At 37.3% G+C, this 18,015-nt stretch overlaps 1 protein-coding gene across 4 annotated transcripts; it reads left to right on the forward strand.

The window, feature by feature from the left end:
- The first annotated feature begins 3,342 nt into the window (after positions 1-3,342).
- Positions 3,343-16,158, forward strand: LOC121855909 (probable tRNA (uracil-O(2)-)-methyltransferase). 4 transcript variants are annotated; one of them, XM_042351096.1, is made up of 10 exons: positions 3,343-3,365; positions 7,141-7,233; positions 8,186-8,239; positions 8,909-9,584; positions 9,882-10,004; positions 10,783-10,985; positions 12,737-12,985; positions 13,759-14,370; positions 14,946-15,131; positions 15,925-16,158. In XM_042351096.1, exons 4-10 carry the CDS (start codon positions 8,915-8,917, stop codon positions 16,072-16,074), a joined length of 2,193 nt encoding a protein of 730 aa, XP_042207030.1. In that variant the 5' UTR covers positions 3,343-3,365; positions 7,141-7,233; positions 8,186-8,239; positions 8,909-8,914; the 3' UTR covers positions 16,075-16,158. The 4 variants fall into 4 exon arrangements, with proteins under 4 accessions (XP_042207030.1, XP_042207029.1, XP_042207028.1 ...); XM_042351095.1 differs by lacking the exon at positions 3,343-3,365 and adding an exon at positions 3,400-3,574; XM_042351094.1 differs by lacking the exon at positions 3,343-3,365 and adding an exon at positions 3,581-3,852.
- The last annotated feature ends 1,857 nt before the right edge of the window (positions 16,159-18,015 follow it).

An 18,015-nucleotide genomic window follows, 5' to 3' on the forward strand; every position in this document is an offset into this window, starting at 1 on the left:
CTATAATTGGATATATTAGTATATTCGATCACTAAATAACCGAAGTGATATATAATGTATTAGATAACATGCAGATAACTGATAGATTATGATAAATGTATGCATAGATAACTTATATAATACCTCGATATGTTTTAACTAAAGCAGTGTATAGTTGGATATATTATAGTTTATATAACACGAGAATTATATAGTAACTGTGTGTTCTCTGTCATCAATCCACAGCTTCGTGTACCACGTTGGCGACAGTGAACGTGCCGAAGAACGCAACGAAGAAGAGGTAAAGTGGTGGCCAGTACGCCTTTGTGGCTCCTGAAGGTGATGAATACCAGTTCAAGTACGAAGCTGACGAGGATGGTTACCAGGTGGAAGTGACGCCCTTCCACCGCTCCTGAGGACACTGAAGACGTGAAGAAGGCCAAGGAAGCGTTCTTTGAGGGGCTTAGAAAAGGCTCTTGAGGCCGCCGAGGAGGATGATTATGAATACTCCGCTGAAAGTGATGGAGTCTGATGAGTCTGATGGAGTCTGATGAGTCTGAAGAGTCTGATGAGGATGATGAGGAGTCAGCGAAGAATCTAGTGAAGATGATGATGATGATGACGAAGAGGAGGAAGAGAGTGAGGACAGTTTGCCGTACCTTCACGCTGGAGCCGTGTTGTTCCTTATCCATACAACAGAAATTAACTCCTTTTCCTGTTAACGGGACGAGAACAACAGTACTCTTCCTCTTCTCTCCTCCTCCTCACCAGACTCGTGGCCTTTGACGGACAAGTGAATAACGCGATGAATAACCCGAAACAAACTACCTGGAGATAAAGTTCTTGTGCGGACTTATAATTCCCAGGTAGTTACACCTTGTATAAAGTCTCTCCCAGGTAAAAAGTGAAGACCCCCGGTTGTTTCGTCGCGTCTGAGTCTTGTGGTCTTGCCTGTTAAATCACTGTAAATAATTTCTCTATTCTTTTCCCTCAAACTAGTCCAATATATACTTTTTCCTCCCCACGAAAAGTTACAACGAAGGACTTCATATCTCTCTCTGTCTCTATCTCTCTCTATCTCTCTATGAAGTCAACGAATTATGCTTCGACCTTGTAATGTACAAAGTTATCTCTCTCTCTTTCTCTGCAAACGCTCAAATGGATATATATATATATATATATATATATATATATATATATATATATATATATATATATATATATATATATATATATATATATTTACTATATAAGACAAAAGTATTTATTGTAGAATTATCTATATATTTTTTGTAATACACGTCAAACTTTTTTAAAAGGTGAGATATCCATGACATATTACATGTTTGTAAAAGAGATTATATTTACGTATCGCAATTTGCTTTTTTGCAATAAATTATATATATTATAAATGTCCCTTGTGATTTTATCCTTATTTTGTATGAAGTAAAGATCCGAAATTGATACTGGATGTGTGTATACATATAGAGATATATATTCATATTTGTAAGTATGCACATAAGTATATAGGTTTATACAGACACATACATATGTATATACACTTGTTCTCATACAAACATACATTTAAATACACACACATACCTACACCACACAATCACATGTGAAAATCAGTACTGGAGCATACATATGTATAGATATTTAAACACACACACACATACAATAAACACAGGTTTGACCAGATTATAAAAATTATAAATACAGTACCAATATATTTGTTGGTCATTGAAGGAAGATTGATGCAGAAATGATCTTTTATTTACATACACAAACAGACGAACAGGCGCAATAGATAAATAATGACAATTGATGTTGTGAAGAGATCAACCCTCAAGGACGACACTGTAGTATACATGTGTTCTATTTCCATCCTTAGTTGTCTTGAGCAGGCTGACAATAGTAACGACCTCACACACACTAGTTAACAAGCGGTACCAAACAGTTCATCCTGCCTCAGGAGATGAAAATCCCTGGTGGCAGGTTGATTCACTACAGTTTACCTCCGCCCTAATTTCACCAAATTTACCGGCTCTGATGCTGTCGGTCGTTACTTGATAGTCATACTGGTTTTCCTTAACAAAACTGGAGAATTCATCGTCCTCTAAGAGTTGAACAATCATTTAATGACGTTGATTTAGGATGATTTGCTCACCACAGAAACTTTTAAACGACTAAAGCCCCAGGAGCAGTGCCGGATTTAGACCTGTGGAGGCCCATGGCAGCCTTCTTTGTACCCCTCATTATAACTACCCACGAGGTGGATGGCGATTGAAGCGAGCCCAACATCTGGAGTTCCTGGGGCGCTGTAAGCCCCCGGAAAATTTTGAAATTTGGAACACTTTGGAGAATTTTGAAGCCATATGCAGTTATATTGAGGAAATTAGAACATTGAGAAATTTTTAATTAACTGTATATTTATTTATAGTGCACAAATTCCCAACACACACACACACACACACACACACACACACACACACACACAAAAAGGATAGATAAACATGAATTTTAAGGAATGAAAATAAAATTATCCAATTGAATGAACAAATAAATAAAATATTGTAATATGTGGAGGCCCCCAGATTGTGGAGGCCCCTGGCAGCTGCCACTTTGTCCCTCCTGAATCCGGCCCTGCCCAGAGTTTAATAACTTGGTTCCCTGCCTATGACTTACTTTATAGTCTCTATTAAACTTAGCTGTTTTATTAATTTCAGCAAGCTATATAATCAGTCGTGGACAACACTAAAAATACACGATAATATTGCAGTAAACAGCAACCACAGAATTCCGGAAATTCACTACAAACAATCGATAGAACTACTTTTCTATGATCATTTTCTTATATTGCATTAGGTTAGGTAACACATTTTTATAAGATTCTTTTGGTTGCTGTAAAGCAAATTTTACCAAATACACAAAGTAGTCAGTTGCGGGACAACACTAAAATTACACATATTAGTCAGCCGCGGATAACACTAAATTACACAGAGTAGTCAGTCGCGGACAACACTAAAGTAATGAATTAGTCAGTCGCGGACAACACTAAAAATACACGAGGTAGTCAGTCGCGGACAACACTAAAAATAATGAATTAGTCAGTCGCGGACAACACTAAAATACACGAGGTAGTCAGTCGCGGACAACACTAAAAATAATGAATTAGTCAGTCGCGGACAACACTAAAATAATGAATTAGTCAGTCGCGGACAACACTAAAAATAATGAATTAGTCAGTCGCGGACAACACTAAAATACGAGGTAGTCATTCGCGGACAACACTAAAATAATGAATTAGTCAGTCGCGGACAACACTAAAAGTACATATTAGTCAGCGGAAAACACAAACATTTGACACAGCTGTTTTCTGGCTGGTTTACAGTTCATGTTTTTCCGGTCTGGTAACTCCTTTGTAAACAACATTACAACTACTTCACATGCCGAACCAAATATAAACTTCCATGATTTTAATTGATAAATTTATGAATCTATATTTTAATATATCAATCAATCTAATATGTGCTATATAGCATACAGTTTCTTTATTACAGTGTCCTTGTAGTGACTACAGGTATTGGTAACGGTGAGTGGAGCTGCCAAGGCTCTGGAGGTGGCTGCTGAGGCACTTGTTTTATAAATCTTACTTGCTCACTTATTACATACTCGTTTGCTTACGTATCCATCATCTAATAACTGAGAAACACTGTAACAACAGCTACAATTTGAACAATGGTGCGAATACATTGTTTTTAAGGACGTCTTCACAGTAGAAACTTCCAAGCAACTTTATAAATATCTATTGAAAGAATGCAAAAACTTCCCAAAGAATCTCAGTCTTATTATCTCCACACTATAAGACAGGTAAATTATATAGTAGGTGCATAGGTGTTACAAGAAGTGTGTGATTCAGTGGATGTTATGTGAATTTAACTAACTTGATACTGTAGTTTGTATTAATGTTAGTGGGTAATAACTTGAAGTAATACTTTATGACAGTTGGTGCCCTTAAACAGCAACTTGAAGAAATTATGTAAATTTACATTAGTTCACACAACTCTGTTAGAAAGTCAAAGTATGTTAGGTTAATATATAGGACTAACCTCTGGGGCTGAATAGCGCCGATGCGGCCATATCATCTCGCATCCAAAATGCCCAAATTTCACCATATCATAGTAAGTTTTTCTGTTTAATATACCGGGGACGTTAGGTAAGGTTAGGTAGGTTTGTTTGGTTTGGTCTGTTCTTCATGGCCACAAATGTTAAGTAGTGTTTATTTTTAAAATATTATTTTTAACATACTTACAAACTACAACAGTGTCCACTACGGTATAACAATGAAAATCCGGCGTTTTTATAATTGTTTTCAATCAATTTTGCTTATGGTTAGTCAATATAATTACCCTATGTTTTTCTAGTGTTTTTGTGTTTTGATTGGTTCTGACCGTGATTTCGTCGGAAATTGCTTGTTTTTTAGTTATCATTCTCTACCCCCAAAAGATAGGGATCCTGTTGGGAACCAGGGTTTTAGGTGGGGAGAGAAACAAGCATCTTCCACAAAAATCATGGCCAGTAAACACAAAACACACCAAAAAAAAAAAAAAAAAACTAGAAAAACATATAAACCTAACCTTTATGAATGACCTAACCTAACATAATCCAACCTAACCTAACCTAATCCTCACGGTGTTTTACTAACCAGACTCTCACCATATGAGGGAATCACTGTTATTTCTTACATTATTCGAATTGGAATCAGAAATTCGAGTTGGCGGAGGTGGATCATCGACATGAAGAGCCTGGTTCAGATTCGTCAGTCGGATTCTGAATCTGATCTGAACGGGATCAGTACAGGTGGCTGACATTGATTCTCGCTAACGGGGGTTAAAGGCGGGCTTTTTTCAAGAAGCAATGAAGTACAACACCGAAGATTCTTGTATTGCCTTAGGAAGTGTTTCCAGATGCCAGACCTTTCATCCACCCTTTAAGTCACGCCAAACCCTCTCAATTGTTTGCGTGTATATATCGGGCTGGGCTTGATCTATAGAATTCTCAGAGTGATTAATCTTGTAGTGTTCGTAACCATGATCACATAACCTTTTGTATGCAGCCCAAGAATCACTGGTAATATAATAGAAGAAAATTATCTAAAATTAGACGTCTTTTTCGAATGTGATAATAGATTTGGGGTAGGAATGTTGTGTGAACTACTATCAAAGTACCGGAAATTATTCTGGAGTAGATATATGTTTTCATGCCTTGTAAAAATATACAGGGCTGCCTCACTTATTGCAAAGGTTACGGGCATGAAACTCAGTTGCAAATATCGAAATTGCGAGTAGCGGAAGCAATTTCTCCCATAAGAAATAATGTAAATAGGCTACAGGCATCGTGGTCACTGCCGTCAGATTTTAACACTTGTTTTACTCAATACATACTGTATAGAACATAAAATAAATAAAGAATCAAGGGCATAATATCAAATAATCTTCAATAACAAACACTTTGAGTTTATTGCGTTATATGTTTATGTGTGTAGGTGTTTGAAGTAAATTTTAAACGTAGTCTGTTAATTTACTCTGATGTGCTGTTTTGCTTGCTTGCTGAAGTTTGCATTAGGAGAGGTGAAGGCTTACTGGGGTGAGAGGAGGCTGGGGTCATCAGCCACTTCACTCTCATTATCGCTGTCAATTTGCACTGAAAGCTGTTGAATCCATGCATTACATAAAGGTGTTTTTAAGGCGTTGGTTTGTTTGTCAATCCACTTGCTCAATATTCACTCCATACTTTCCATCTCAGCATCAAGGAACCTCGTCACTCGTAGCCATCAGTGGTGTTGCAGACCCGGCCATCTCCCTGATCTTGTCGGGCGCTTAACTATAGAACGCACCATAGAGGGAGCTGCCGTGCACGCGCCCAATCACTGAAGTTCCTTCTCCGTGTTCACGCCTTTTTACGATATTCAATTTCACGTCCATCGTAACCGCCACACCTGATCTCTTAGCAACATTGCTGGGAGTTTTAGTAGCTGGTCGCTTAGGCATTGCAACACACAAAAACACGCCAGCAATGGAGACTGAGGCGAGGGCGTATGGGGGAGGAATACGTCACACGCTGTCCTACATTTCCAACTACCACCATTTCGACTTGCAACCTGGATGTCGGTCCTCACCCCATTGTAAGTCGGGAGAGCTATGTGTATAATATATATATATATATATATATATATATATATATATATATATATATATATATATATATATATATATATATATATATATATATATATATATATATATATATATATATATATATATATATATTGATAATCTCTCTTCCCTTTCTCTTCACTGTAATGTTGCTTCACTCTTTCTCTTTTACAGGTACTGTACTTTAACGGGCAATGTTCAGTGGATTTGGCATCTTGTTTACTGCCGGCAAGGCCGTGGGCTCGTAACACTTGTCTTGCCCGCGGTGCCCACCGTTTCTCCATGGATGTCGGTCACACTAGGATAACCCGTTTAGTACCTCCTTCTTTCCTCACACAGCCAAACTGTGGAATTCTCTGCCTTCTTCTGTTTCCATACTCATACACTCTGTCTCACTTCAAAAAGCTGGTTTTCCGGCATCTTCGTGGTGTAGATTAACAGTCTTTTTCTCCTATCTCTCTCTTTTTTTTTTTTTTTTTTTTGCCCCCCAGGCCCCATTGTGGGTTGATGACCTGTGCATGGGTGGGCTATACCCTGTATATATATAAAAAAAAGAGATTGTAGTGATGCTCAGTGGTTTATTCCTTGCTGCATGTATAACTTGATTACTGTACACCCAACTATAGCAGGTCTCTTTTTTTCCTTTTCCATGTAGAAACACATACCCTGTACTATGCAGTAATAAAAAGTACAATAAAAACACAACAATACACCATTACACACCTTTATTTGCTATCCACATAATTTCTAAAATTTTGGATTACCAGACAAAGTAGTTAATGATCTTATTCCTAAAATACAGTATGTACAGGATTGGGTATTTGGCTTCTGCCATAACATTCTCTTTGGCAAATTTTAAGACCATAATGATGTAAAAGATATCATAATGTATGGTGTGCTCTGCAGTGCAGTACTAATTGTTGGATTTTCCATTACACTGTAGGGCTTTAATCAACATTCTGATGAAACGGATCCAGAACGAATATCTCAGATCATACATCGGGCAGTGGAAGATTCAAGGTGGATTGTGAAGAAGGTAAGGTAACTAGTATGGCCTTTAATCTTATCTGAGTTTCCCACAACTAAAACACTGTATGATAATGCCGGCAGTTCTCTGGGCTGTGATGTACAGTACTCTACTGCATCTAGTGGTACAGTACAGTAATAAAACTGCCTTGAAGAAAAGTGTATTATATACTACAAAGTGGCTGTTCATCCATTGCACCAGTTTCAAGTTCACACTTTGAACTATGAGCTAAATTGTTGCTTTGAGAACCAGTGCCGCCTTAGATCAGTGGGTTGAAACCCTGGTGAAATTTTACATACTATAAGTCATAGATTGCCATTAAAAGTAAATAGGAACCCATGCTTCAGGCCAACACATTTCCCCTAATTAAATTTGTTGTTGTTTTCTGGAGTTTACTAGGTTCATCTTTCTATACATTTGATTTTAGACAGAATGGTGTAAAGTGAAACAGTTGTTTGATAACATTATGGTTTTCATTATGCAAGTGATGATGTTTTATTGGTGACCCCTAGTGGACTGATGGTACGTACTGTAGTTCAAACATGGAACTACAGTACTACAAGGGTGACTGTGAGCACTACAGGGGGTGGTTTGTACAAACCAGGGATGGAGTAAATACAGGAACTCGGGGATTTCTTCGAACGTCCTCTTTTTTTTAATGTTCAGATATGGCAACCCTAACACAGTGTAAACTTGTCTCCAACAGTGACCATTTCCATTCTGTTAGTATTGTATACAGTACTGGAAGATGCATCTGAAAATATTTGATACAACCTATTGTAATAGGGATGACTTTCTAGGGGTCCATTTAGCTCTCTTGGCCAGGGCCAAGTACAGTACAGTACAGAACAGTACAGTACAGTACAGTACAGTACAGTACAGTACAGTAGTCTGTAAATTATTATCTTAACTGATGACAATTCCTTGTAATCAGTGCTCTAATACATATTATTCTTTTCAGTACTCCAAAGCCCAAGAGTAAACCATTGGAGGAAGACTGTTGTTGCAGTATCAGGTAAGTACACAGATTATTTTGGGTAGATATTTATGAGTATAAGGAATAATATCACCCATCTGAAAAATGAAAATGTGACACAATTGCAACCAATAGGGGAATGAAGTGCAATATGCTGGTACAAAATTTATTTTAATTTAAATAGTTTTGGCAAGAAAGGTAAGTGCAGCACAGTTACAGTATTAAGAAAACATTCATGAAGACATCCTAAGAGCATTTGATAAGATCATACACACTAAATGCATCCAACCGGAATCAGTTCATATAAGATGTAATACGTTTCTCCTCCCGTTCAACTTGGCTGTGGTTACTGTACAGAGTTGCAGTTACCTGACGTATGTTATGAATGGGGAATTGATCATTAAGTCCAGTTTCATAACAAGAGTTCGGACTTAGCTCATTATCTCCTGTTCATTTAGGACACTGAGTTGAACTGGACTGAAGTGGTTTATCAGGTTTACTAGTACAGTAGAATCGTAAACAGATAACTTGTCTGTTCCCCTTGGTCAGAAGATGATATTTCATACTTTAGCATTTTTATTTTTCCTCCTTCATTTTGAAATGCTCCTTTAGATTCTTTATTTCTCTGGATTCCACTCATCTTCTGTCCCTTCCACATAATCCCATGTACTTAGTTCAAAAAGATAATTTGTAAATATCTTTCCTCAGATTAGCATGGAGAAAATTATTGAAGAATTACCTCTGGAAGCTTTGCCCGGTCAGTTTTGGGGTGCAGTAAGAATCTACACAGAGAAGCCACATATCATTAACCGTAGAATATGTGGAACTGTCAATTTATGGATCGGTATTTCCCATGAAGTTTTCTCAAGACAGAATGTAGTGAAATCCCTTGAGGACAAAGTCTTCCTTCATAATTTTGTTGATGAAGTGGATAAATGTAAGAGAACTCCAGCTAACATTTACCAAGATGAAAACCTCTCAGAGTGTGACATCAATATTCATGATGCCATAGATGTGGAGACACCTTCCAGCAGTACCAATAACATACTTGATCAAGATAAAGACTTTGAACCTGAACTTAAGCAGATAGATGTGATTAAGGATGTTTTGTTTAAAGAAGGATTTAGAAGTATACAAGAAAAGAGTGATTTATGGTGTAACAAAATTGTGTCTCAGGACAAAACTAAAGAAGTTGATGAAGATGATAACTGTAAAGAGCAGAGTGAAGCCCAGTTGCCCAAAACTACTTTAGTAAAAAATAGACAGTTGAAGATACCTTGGCAGGACCTCTTGGATGTCAACACATTAAGGATTGCTGTGATCAGGAGAATACTACCTAAAGTACTCAAGAAATTTACTCCTCTTTTAGAAGTTGTCCTTATGGGTAAGTTATGAATTTATTTTTAAAATTTACAATATGTCTTGGGTATGTTAGCTAATAATATTTGAGTTTAAGTATCCTGTACATAGAATGTAGTAAGTACTGATTTAAGGAAAATATATGTTGTTGTTTTTTTCTTCAATATTTGGCTTCATTAGCTACATTTTATGGCCCAAGGATCATAAACAATTGCCCTCTGACAACTAAAACACCCAGGACAGAGTCTGTCAGTGCTAGAGGCTGTCCTATCCAGCTGCAGGTTACTGTATTTTATTTAGTGTACATTAATCTTTGCTTCAGATGGAAAAGAGATGTGTGTCAGTTACTTGGCTGCCACAAGCACCATCACACCCAGTGTTATCCCACGTGTCAACTACTCTTTCTTCTTTACCAAGACAGGAATTAGTCTTTCATATTTTACAGGTAAGGTCTTAAGACAGTTGTTTTTAATTTCATGCATACAATGCAGAAACTCAGTAAATGTTGGTGTGTGTACAGTACAGTATTTTGGTTTGGTGAGTGGTGGTATTTAGTAGGGTAAGTAGAGCTTGATCTACAATTACTGTCTCTTGAAATGCCATTTTAGGGTACATAACAGTACCTAGTGTGGGAGATGCTATCATCACATGGTAAGGGCAGACTACTGTAGAGCTCAGTTAAAGGGGAATCAGACTTAGAGATGATGGTGTGGGAGACCTTATGGTCCTGCACTCTTTCCAGAATGTCCTGTTAACAGTATGATAGCCTCTGGTCTAACATGTCCAAGAACCACAAGGGTGTTTCCTAATTTCAAGTACAGTAATGTATAGTAGTAGGACTTTAGGGAAGAAATAATGGTTCATTTTAAGGTGGGATATGCTTACATCTACATTAGAATGCCTTAAGTCATGTGTGGTAAGAGTCCCAGTCCATGTTTTAATGGCAGGAGTTTTAAATTTTCTATTATTGTCACTGTCTTTTACACTGTTGCTTTCAATGAAATTATTTTGTTCATCCCAGAGCTCTCTCTTTTCTCATTCCCTGGCATAACATGCCCATAAATTTGTCTTTCATTCCCTTTTTTGTGCATGATCCACAATATTCTCAAATTGACCCACTTAGATTACATCATACCTCCTTACATTTCATCACCTAAGAGCAGGTGTACATAATAATACCTTACATATCCAGTAAAGTATCTGTATTATTTGTGTTACTTCAGATAAAGATGGCAGTTCACTTGAAGGAGAAACCAATATTGTGTGGGTGCAGAAGAATGTCCTTCCCAAGTTGATGAAGTGGACTGGTGAGGTAGATGAAGATGGGACTGTGGAGAATAAAGGATCCCTCAGACTTGTAGATGTTCAAGAATATAACCAGTTATATCAGAAACTGAAGATCAAATATGGACAGTCGTTGGTGAAGGTGAATTAAACTTTATATGTTTATTGAAGTTGTACAAGTGATTGTAAATTTGGGGGGGAACCAAAAAAAATTAAGAGTCTACTCTCAATCAGATATGGCTGCATTAAGGTATTTTAAGGATGATGAGTGTTCTTAAATGGCTCATGTGAAGTACTGTGCAGCTCTAGATTCCCAGAACAGTGCAGTTGTTGTGCAACATGCTACTTTTTCAACCATACCTGGAAATAGTTATGAAAGAAAGGGTATCTCTTTCTTTCCCTCAAAAACATAAATGGATTGGAACATCTCTGTTTATGCCCAGCAGTAAAATATCATCAGCTGTTTTCCTAAAGATGAGGCAAGTATAATGAACCCAGGGGCGTCATTTCAGATTTTGCTTAGCAGAGCAACACCATTACATGCAAAGAGTAGCGGTCAAAATCCTGCTATATCGTGGTGCTGTAACAGATGGAACACCTTCCAACACGTTTTATACAGTGACCCCTCGTTTAACGAACGCCTCGGTTAACGAAATTTCGGTTAACGAACTGCCTTCCATAAGGATCTTCAATTCGGTTAACGAATTTCTTACGAACCGACCTCAACATGTTTTCGCTTGCACTGACCGGGCAACCAGCTTTAGTATCAGTCCGCCAATACATTAATCGGTTCTAGGGCTTGAATTCCTTACTATTTTAGTAAATATCAAGAAGTTTATACTATTCAATAGTTTTAAAAGTTTAATATTCAATTTTTTAGTCATTTTAACAATTATTGAACATAATTAAAGGTAAAGTGACTAGTTTAATGCGCGGCATCCAGCCTCTTAACACAGCAAACAGGCGTTAGTCTCTCTCTGTTTTCACTGGAGGTAACATCTTGCTTGAGACTCTCTTCAACTAAACACTTTATTTCTGTGTTTCCAAGCAAATTATTGGTCATTTTGAAATATATTTTACATATTGACAATATATAATGCAGTGCAGTGTTGATTTAAAGAAAATAATCTTTAAATACACCAAGAGAACTAAAATTTTATGGGTGAAATGGTGCCATGGGGTGACTTCTCTTCCACCCCAATGCCTTCTCTTCTTCCTTCTCCTCCACCCCCATTCTAATTCCCATCATCATCATCATCCAGGAGCCTTCTACATACACACCTCAAAGTAAGTGAACTTTTCTACCATTTTTGTTGAATTTAGGCAATTTTCGGTGAGTTGGAACCAATTACCCAAAAACCCATTGAAACAATGGTTTCGGTTAACGAACGACCTTCTGGAACGGATTGAGTTCGTTAACCGAGGGGTCACTGTATTTTCAATTTGCATCTGCCCGGTGTGGACCGTGTGGCTACTAGCAATACGACCTAATTCCTAGCTGCTATTCAGTTTATAAATGACAGGCAATGGGAACGATGAAAATAGATGAATACTTAACATTGTTTAATTATGCATAGTAAAAATACCATTGAGATGTTCTCGCCAAATCCAAAGGAATATAATTAAAATTTTCCTTGGAGAGCAAGACAGCCCTTGGGGGGGTAAGCCAGGTCTCCGGGGGGTGGGGGGGGTTAGGGCAAAAAATAAAAATACCCCTGAATTTACCACTCTCCAGGAATACTTTGACAGACAATACACTATTTCCCCTCCTCTTGCACTAAGGTGGTGGGGATAACTTTCCTCCCTGCTGTAGAGGTCCTGGATCTACTGAATTTTCTTGCTGTGAATTAGAGGTTTTGTGATAGTATTTCCTCATGATACTTTTGTTTCCAGATATGGCCTGAATCAACAGACCCTCAGAAATATGTGTTCGAGGATATTGCCATCGCCACATATCTGATTTTAGTATGGGAACAGGAAAGAAAACAGAAAGGACTAAGTACACATCAAACCTTTGTTGACTTAGGTTGTGGCAATGGCCTACTTGTTCACATCCTGTCAAGTGAAGGACATCAAGGGCTTGGCATAGACATAAAAAAGCGTAACATCTGGGATATGTTTCCCGAACACACAAAGTTGAAGGTAGTATATTATTTTCTGCATCCATCATTGAATATACTGAAGCAGTTTTTCTAGTCAGTTGATTCAGGGTACAATGCAATATATAGCAAGGCTCCTAATGTTTTCATCACCGTGCTGAATAGATTTTTTTGTGTGTACCACTATGAAGGCAATGTGCAGTGCCTGATTGCTGTGTGGCCAGGCAGCCACACAGCTTAGAGGGAATATTGGTACAGTATACAGAAGTAATATTTCTTAATCCATATATTGTTGTTGAGATTTTATGAAGCATACAGTGGGTGACTGGTACCGAGCTGTACTCTCTAGTAATATTGTACTACAAGCATAGAAACAAGATAACTCCTGGCCCAACTGTAAACCATGTAATAGGAGGTAGGTAAGGAGAGGCCGTTGCTGAAACTGAGACCTGTGAGTCTACATTGCCATGTCATTGTGCTTGTGCCTCATGATCCTTTGCAGGCGAAAAGTTAGGCCTTTGATTCAAGAAAGCCTTGGTTCCTAGTCTTGCCTCTTGATGTTCAACCATCTCTCTCTTTACCTTGGTAACCCCCAGCTTGACTTGGTATATTCACGAGTTGCACATGCAGCAGTTTACACTGATCTGACAGGACAGTGTATCTTGCTTTTAGAATGCAAATAGCTCCTTGGACAATGTCTGAAGGTGTAACAGTAAGTGATCTCATAGACACTGTCTTCTCATCGGCCATAAAATGTCATGCTTCTTTCCAGTGTTCTTCTTTATCATTAAGATATCTCTTTTTCATTTATTTTAGGAAGGAGTCGTTGAACCATCTGACAAGAATCTTTTCCCTCAGTATGATTGGCTAATTGGAAACCATTCAGATGAGCTAACCCCTTGGCTACCTGTCATTGCTGCCAAGTCTAGATACACAACTCGTTTTTTTGTCATCCCATGTTGTGCCCATGACTTTGACTGCAGGTACCGAAGGAAATGTGCAGGAAGAAGCCAGTACTCAGATTATCTGGAATATATCAAAGAAATTGGGACTGTTTGTGGCTTTGAAGTCTGGCAAGATAAATTAAGGATTCCTTCCACTAAGAGAGTGTGTTTGATTGGACAGGAAAGAACATACAGTGCATCACAGTCCCATCAAACATTTCAGAAGATCGATGAGTTTATAAGAGAGAGAACTCACACTGGTATGAATAATACAGAGAATCAAAAAAATGTTAATAGCTGGGAGAGTCATGGGCATAAAAAAAGTGAACATGAAAATCATACTGATGCCTTGTGGTCAGAAAACTTTAAAGCTCGTGCAGCTGTACAGCCTGTGCGAAACTGTACACAGTTAGAGCATGGTGTCAGGGAAGATCTAGTATCGACAGTGGCAAAAATGCTCATGGAAAAGAAACACATAATTCAGGTAATGTATCAAGAGTTGTCAAGTATTGTTTGTTACTGTTAAGATTTGTTACCACAACCTGAAACATGTATTTGTATGTCACTTAGCCAACCAGCTAAACTCCAGTTGTCCTTTGCAGGCAGCCTTCTGGGTGTAATTTTATCTGGCTTTTTTTTTTCTTCAGTATCCTTGACCCATCATTATACACTTGGTTTTAAATGAAAATATGAATATTTTTTTTTTTTACAAATATTTTTCATCCTCTAGTTTCCATTGTAAAGTATATCCAGGAGGTCTTGACAAAATTATACTCATTACCTTACAGATTTTTGTGGCGATCAAGTGAATATTTGTATTAAAACAACATTGTCCTCACTTGTTGATGTGCCAATAACTAGTGATGACAATGTTGTACTGCAGTATTGTATTGCCACAAAAATCTGTAAGGCTGTGTGTATACATTTTTTTTAGATTTTCTGCATATACTGTACATATATTTATTTTTTGGAGTGAGTGTACAAAAGATTATTTTATCAATTGTTGTGGATGTGGATTCAGAATTAAAGCACACGTGTACAGCATTGGTATTACCGCAGGTTGAGGTAAGCAAGACTGCCTTTGTAAATTGGGACCGTGGTGGTAGGATGACGCTGAGTGACATAGCTAAACGTATGGAATCAAACCAACTGTCGGCATTAAAGAAAGAGTGTGGAGGACTACAAACACTGCTCAGGAACCACAAGCACATATTCAACATTTTACAACGGGAAGTCAGTCTTCAAGTAAGTTGACATCTGTGGTCACTCTACTAGCAGCAGATTTTGTATTACATAAATACTGTACCCATCATTTAGCTGTTTTTAGTAGAAAGAACATATGGTAAGGAATGTAAAGTTTGAATGATTATAGAAAAGAAATTGTAAACTATTGGTCTTCTTTCTCACATGTATAAGCTTAATATGGTGCATTTTATTTCCTGTATATGATTATTAAGGCTTAATGTTTAGTTTCCTTAATATGGCAATACTGTATACTATGTATTATTATATTGGAGAGATTTTACAATGCTTAAATCTTCATGAAGTCTGCCAACCACGAAGGTGATCGAGGAGACATAACACAACTCTTAATTTCACCTCAACAGTAAAGTCATATCATGTGTAAATAATATTCTTGTTAGTGTGAGAACCAAGTTGAAAGTTCAGTATTTATCTTAAAGAAATTTAAACTACATGAACAATTATATGCATATCAAGTTTGCCATCTAAGCTTGCATAACCCCTAGATGCCAGTAAATGATGAATGGCTTATGTAATATGACCTGATATTATACATGGGTCCTATCATGACAATCTTTAATGTAATAATTATAGTTACTAGTAATATTAGAGTAAATAATTAATAGGTAATGCAGCAGGACATAATAACATGCATGGGTTTCATCCTGTAAATCTTTGATATGTAATTATATTCACTCCTCCAACCTCTCAATAGTCTTATAATAGATCAATCTCATCAGTCAATGCACAGAGTGGCTCATTTCTTAAAATTTTTACCTATTTTTTTTTCTTTCAGGTTCCAGTGCCAGAATGGAAAGCGACAGTACCCAAAACTCGGATTAAAACAAAACATTGTTGGTTTCACATCAACCATGTCAAGGGATGTCCACTGCCTTCTCAAACATGTATATATGCTCATGGTGATGAAGATTTAAAAAAGTCTTAGGCAGTCCTGCTTGTATATAATTTTACTACTGTTGTTTTGTATAGTGATAATGTATTAATTAAACAATCTTACTTGTTAACTGAAGTTCTCTTATGATATAATGCCTTCCACTAGACAACTGATGTAAAACTACACACCAAGCATTTGAGATGGACCCAGAGCACCCTGATGTTGGTGACTGCAACTAACCTTTCTGATTAGTTACAACTAACCAGATTATTAGTTAATTCCTCTCCATTGCAACCATAAACCTAAAATGGAGGACTAAAAGCAAATCTGCATGACTCGGTTGTGTCTACACACCATGTCATTTGACTCAAATATCACCTTCTTAGGTCTAAGAAACAACCTGCCATCCATTGCCAGCCACATCTCACTATAGTCTGTTCGGTCAAAGCTTGCAACTAAGGCCTGGGATCAGTTTGTAACAGGCCAGCTAATTAGTTGCCGGATGGACGCCCAAAGAATCGATACAATTCTTCGGTATTTTATCTATCATACAATATTTATATTATGATATTTTAAGGGGTAACAACCGGATGAGGGTAAAAGGCAAATTTCCTATAAAATTTGTCAGGCCAAGTAAGAAAAATATCCTCAAGTAAATTTCATGTCACTTGCCCTGGACAAGTAAATGTTTCACATTATTTACACAGCCTGTACCATACAGTGTTATACAATAGAGAGAGTTGCGATTATCCACACCATTAACTATGAATCACTTTATAGCTATAACAACCTCAAACTGTACAGTACTAATTTATATGTTCCATAGAAGAACGATTACAGTATTGTGGAACTTTCGAAAGATGCAAAGAATAGCAAAAGGGGATTTCTAAATGATGGTATCACCATATCATGTGTCTACTACAATAACACTGACCAGTAACACAACACTAAATACAATACAGTACAGTACTGTACTGTACAGTATTGCAGTACTGTATAACAGGAGAATTCTGCTAAGGGGGGTGAACAGCAATAAAATAACAATGAACTAATGCTGAATTTATTATTTACTGTAGCTTGTGTAATTATTAAGAGCTTATTGGATATTACAAGAATACAATAAAAACTTGTTTACTGATTTCATTACTAGTGGTGGACTGCAACTCAGAAAAGTGAATTAGCAAGAGATGCATTTCTGGAACCAGGAAAGTCCGCACTTTTCTTCCTTGAACTCTGACGCGTGTCTGTCCAAATTAGTTCTACTTAAAGAGATCCAGTGTAATATTTTAAATACAAATTCTGAGTTTGCATCAATTACCTCTATTGTCAAGAGCATCAGATAAATGGTGTTCAATTCTCTGGATTAGGTGATGGATACAATCTTTGCCCAACTGAATCCTCCCTAGAAATTCTTCCTCAGTCATAGCCTGAAAAGGGTTGCCATGGTCAACTACAACCCTTCTTAAGCGCCTCCATCGATGATGTTCCACATTCCAAATACAGTATATAACATGTGGAAACAAGGTGAAGTACAGACATCACTCAGTGAAGTGAACAGAACAACCTGTGATTGGTATAACTGTACATTAATGATGTTAAGAGAAGTTGGCTACCAAGGCTGACGTGGTTAATGAAACTAAATGATGAAAACCCCATTGAAATCTGACAATGGGAACCCGAGTCCCTTTTGTAAATACTGTAAGCAATAAAGACCATCTTCAAGGAGGCAACTTTACTCACCTGAGATATTGAATGTTGTACCTGAACTCCATCAAGATCATGTAGTACTTTTAAACAAAATATCTGGTGCCATCTTTGTATGTGGATTTTTCTGATCTGCACCATGAAGGACATAATCTTCCCATCCCTAAAATAATATTGTACTGTCCCCCAAAAAATAATGAGATTTCGTCTAAATTTTGGGACATGAGAAGCATTTATCATACTACAGTATTTGAATTTGGGGACCAAAGTAATAACCCAAAATTTGGC

This window comes from Homarus americanus, unplaced genomic scaffold (assembly GCF_018991925.1).
Source record: "Homarus americanus isolate GMGI-L3 unplaced genomic scaffold, GMGI_Hamer_2.0 scaffold19117, whole genome shotgun sequence".
In the NCBI taxonomy this organism is placed as follows: domain Eukaryota; kingdom Metazoa; phylum Arthropoda; class Malacostraca; order Decapoda; family Nephropidae; genus Homarus; species Homarus americanus.

What these genes read in the sequence shown, in the direction of transcription:
- LOC121855909 (XM_042351096.1), top strand. Translation starts at nt 8,915, where the DNA reads ATGGAGAAAATTATTGAAGAATTACCTCTGGAAGCTTTGCCCGGTCAG. An exon ending in TTTAGAAGTTGTCCTTATGG is followed by an intron (nt 9,585 to 9,881) that starts GTAAGTTATGAA and finishes TCTTTGCTTCAG; the next exon opens with ATGGAAAAGAGATGTGTGTC. An exon ending in TAGTCTTTCATATTTTACAG is followed by an intron (nt 10,005 to 10,782) that starts GTAAGGTCTTAA and finishes GTGTTACTTCAG; the next exon opens with ATAAAGATGGCAGTTCACTT.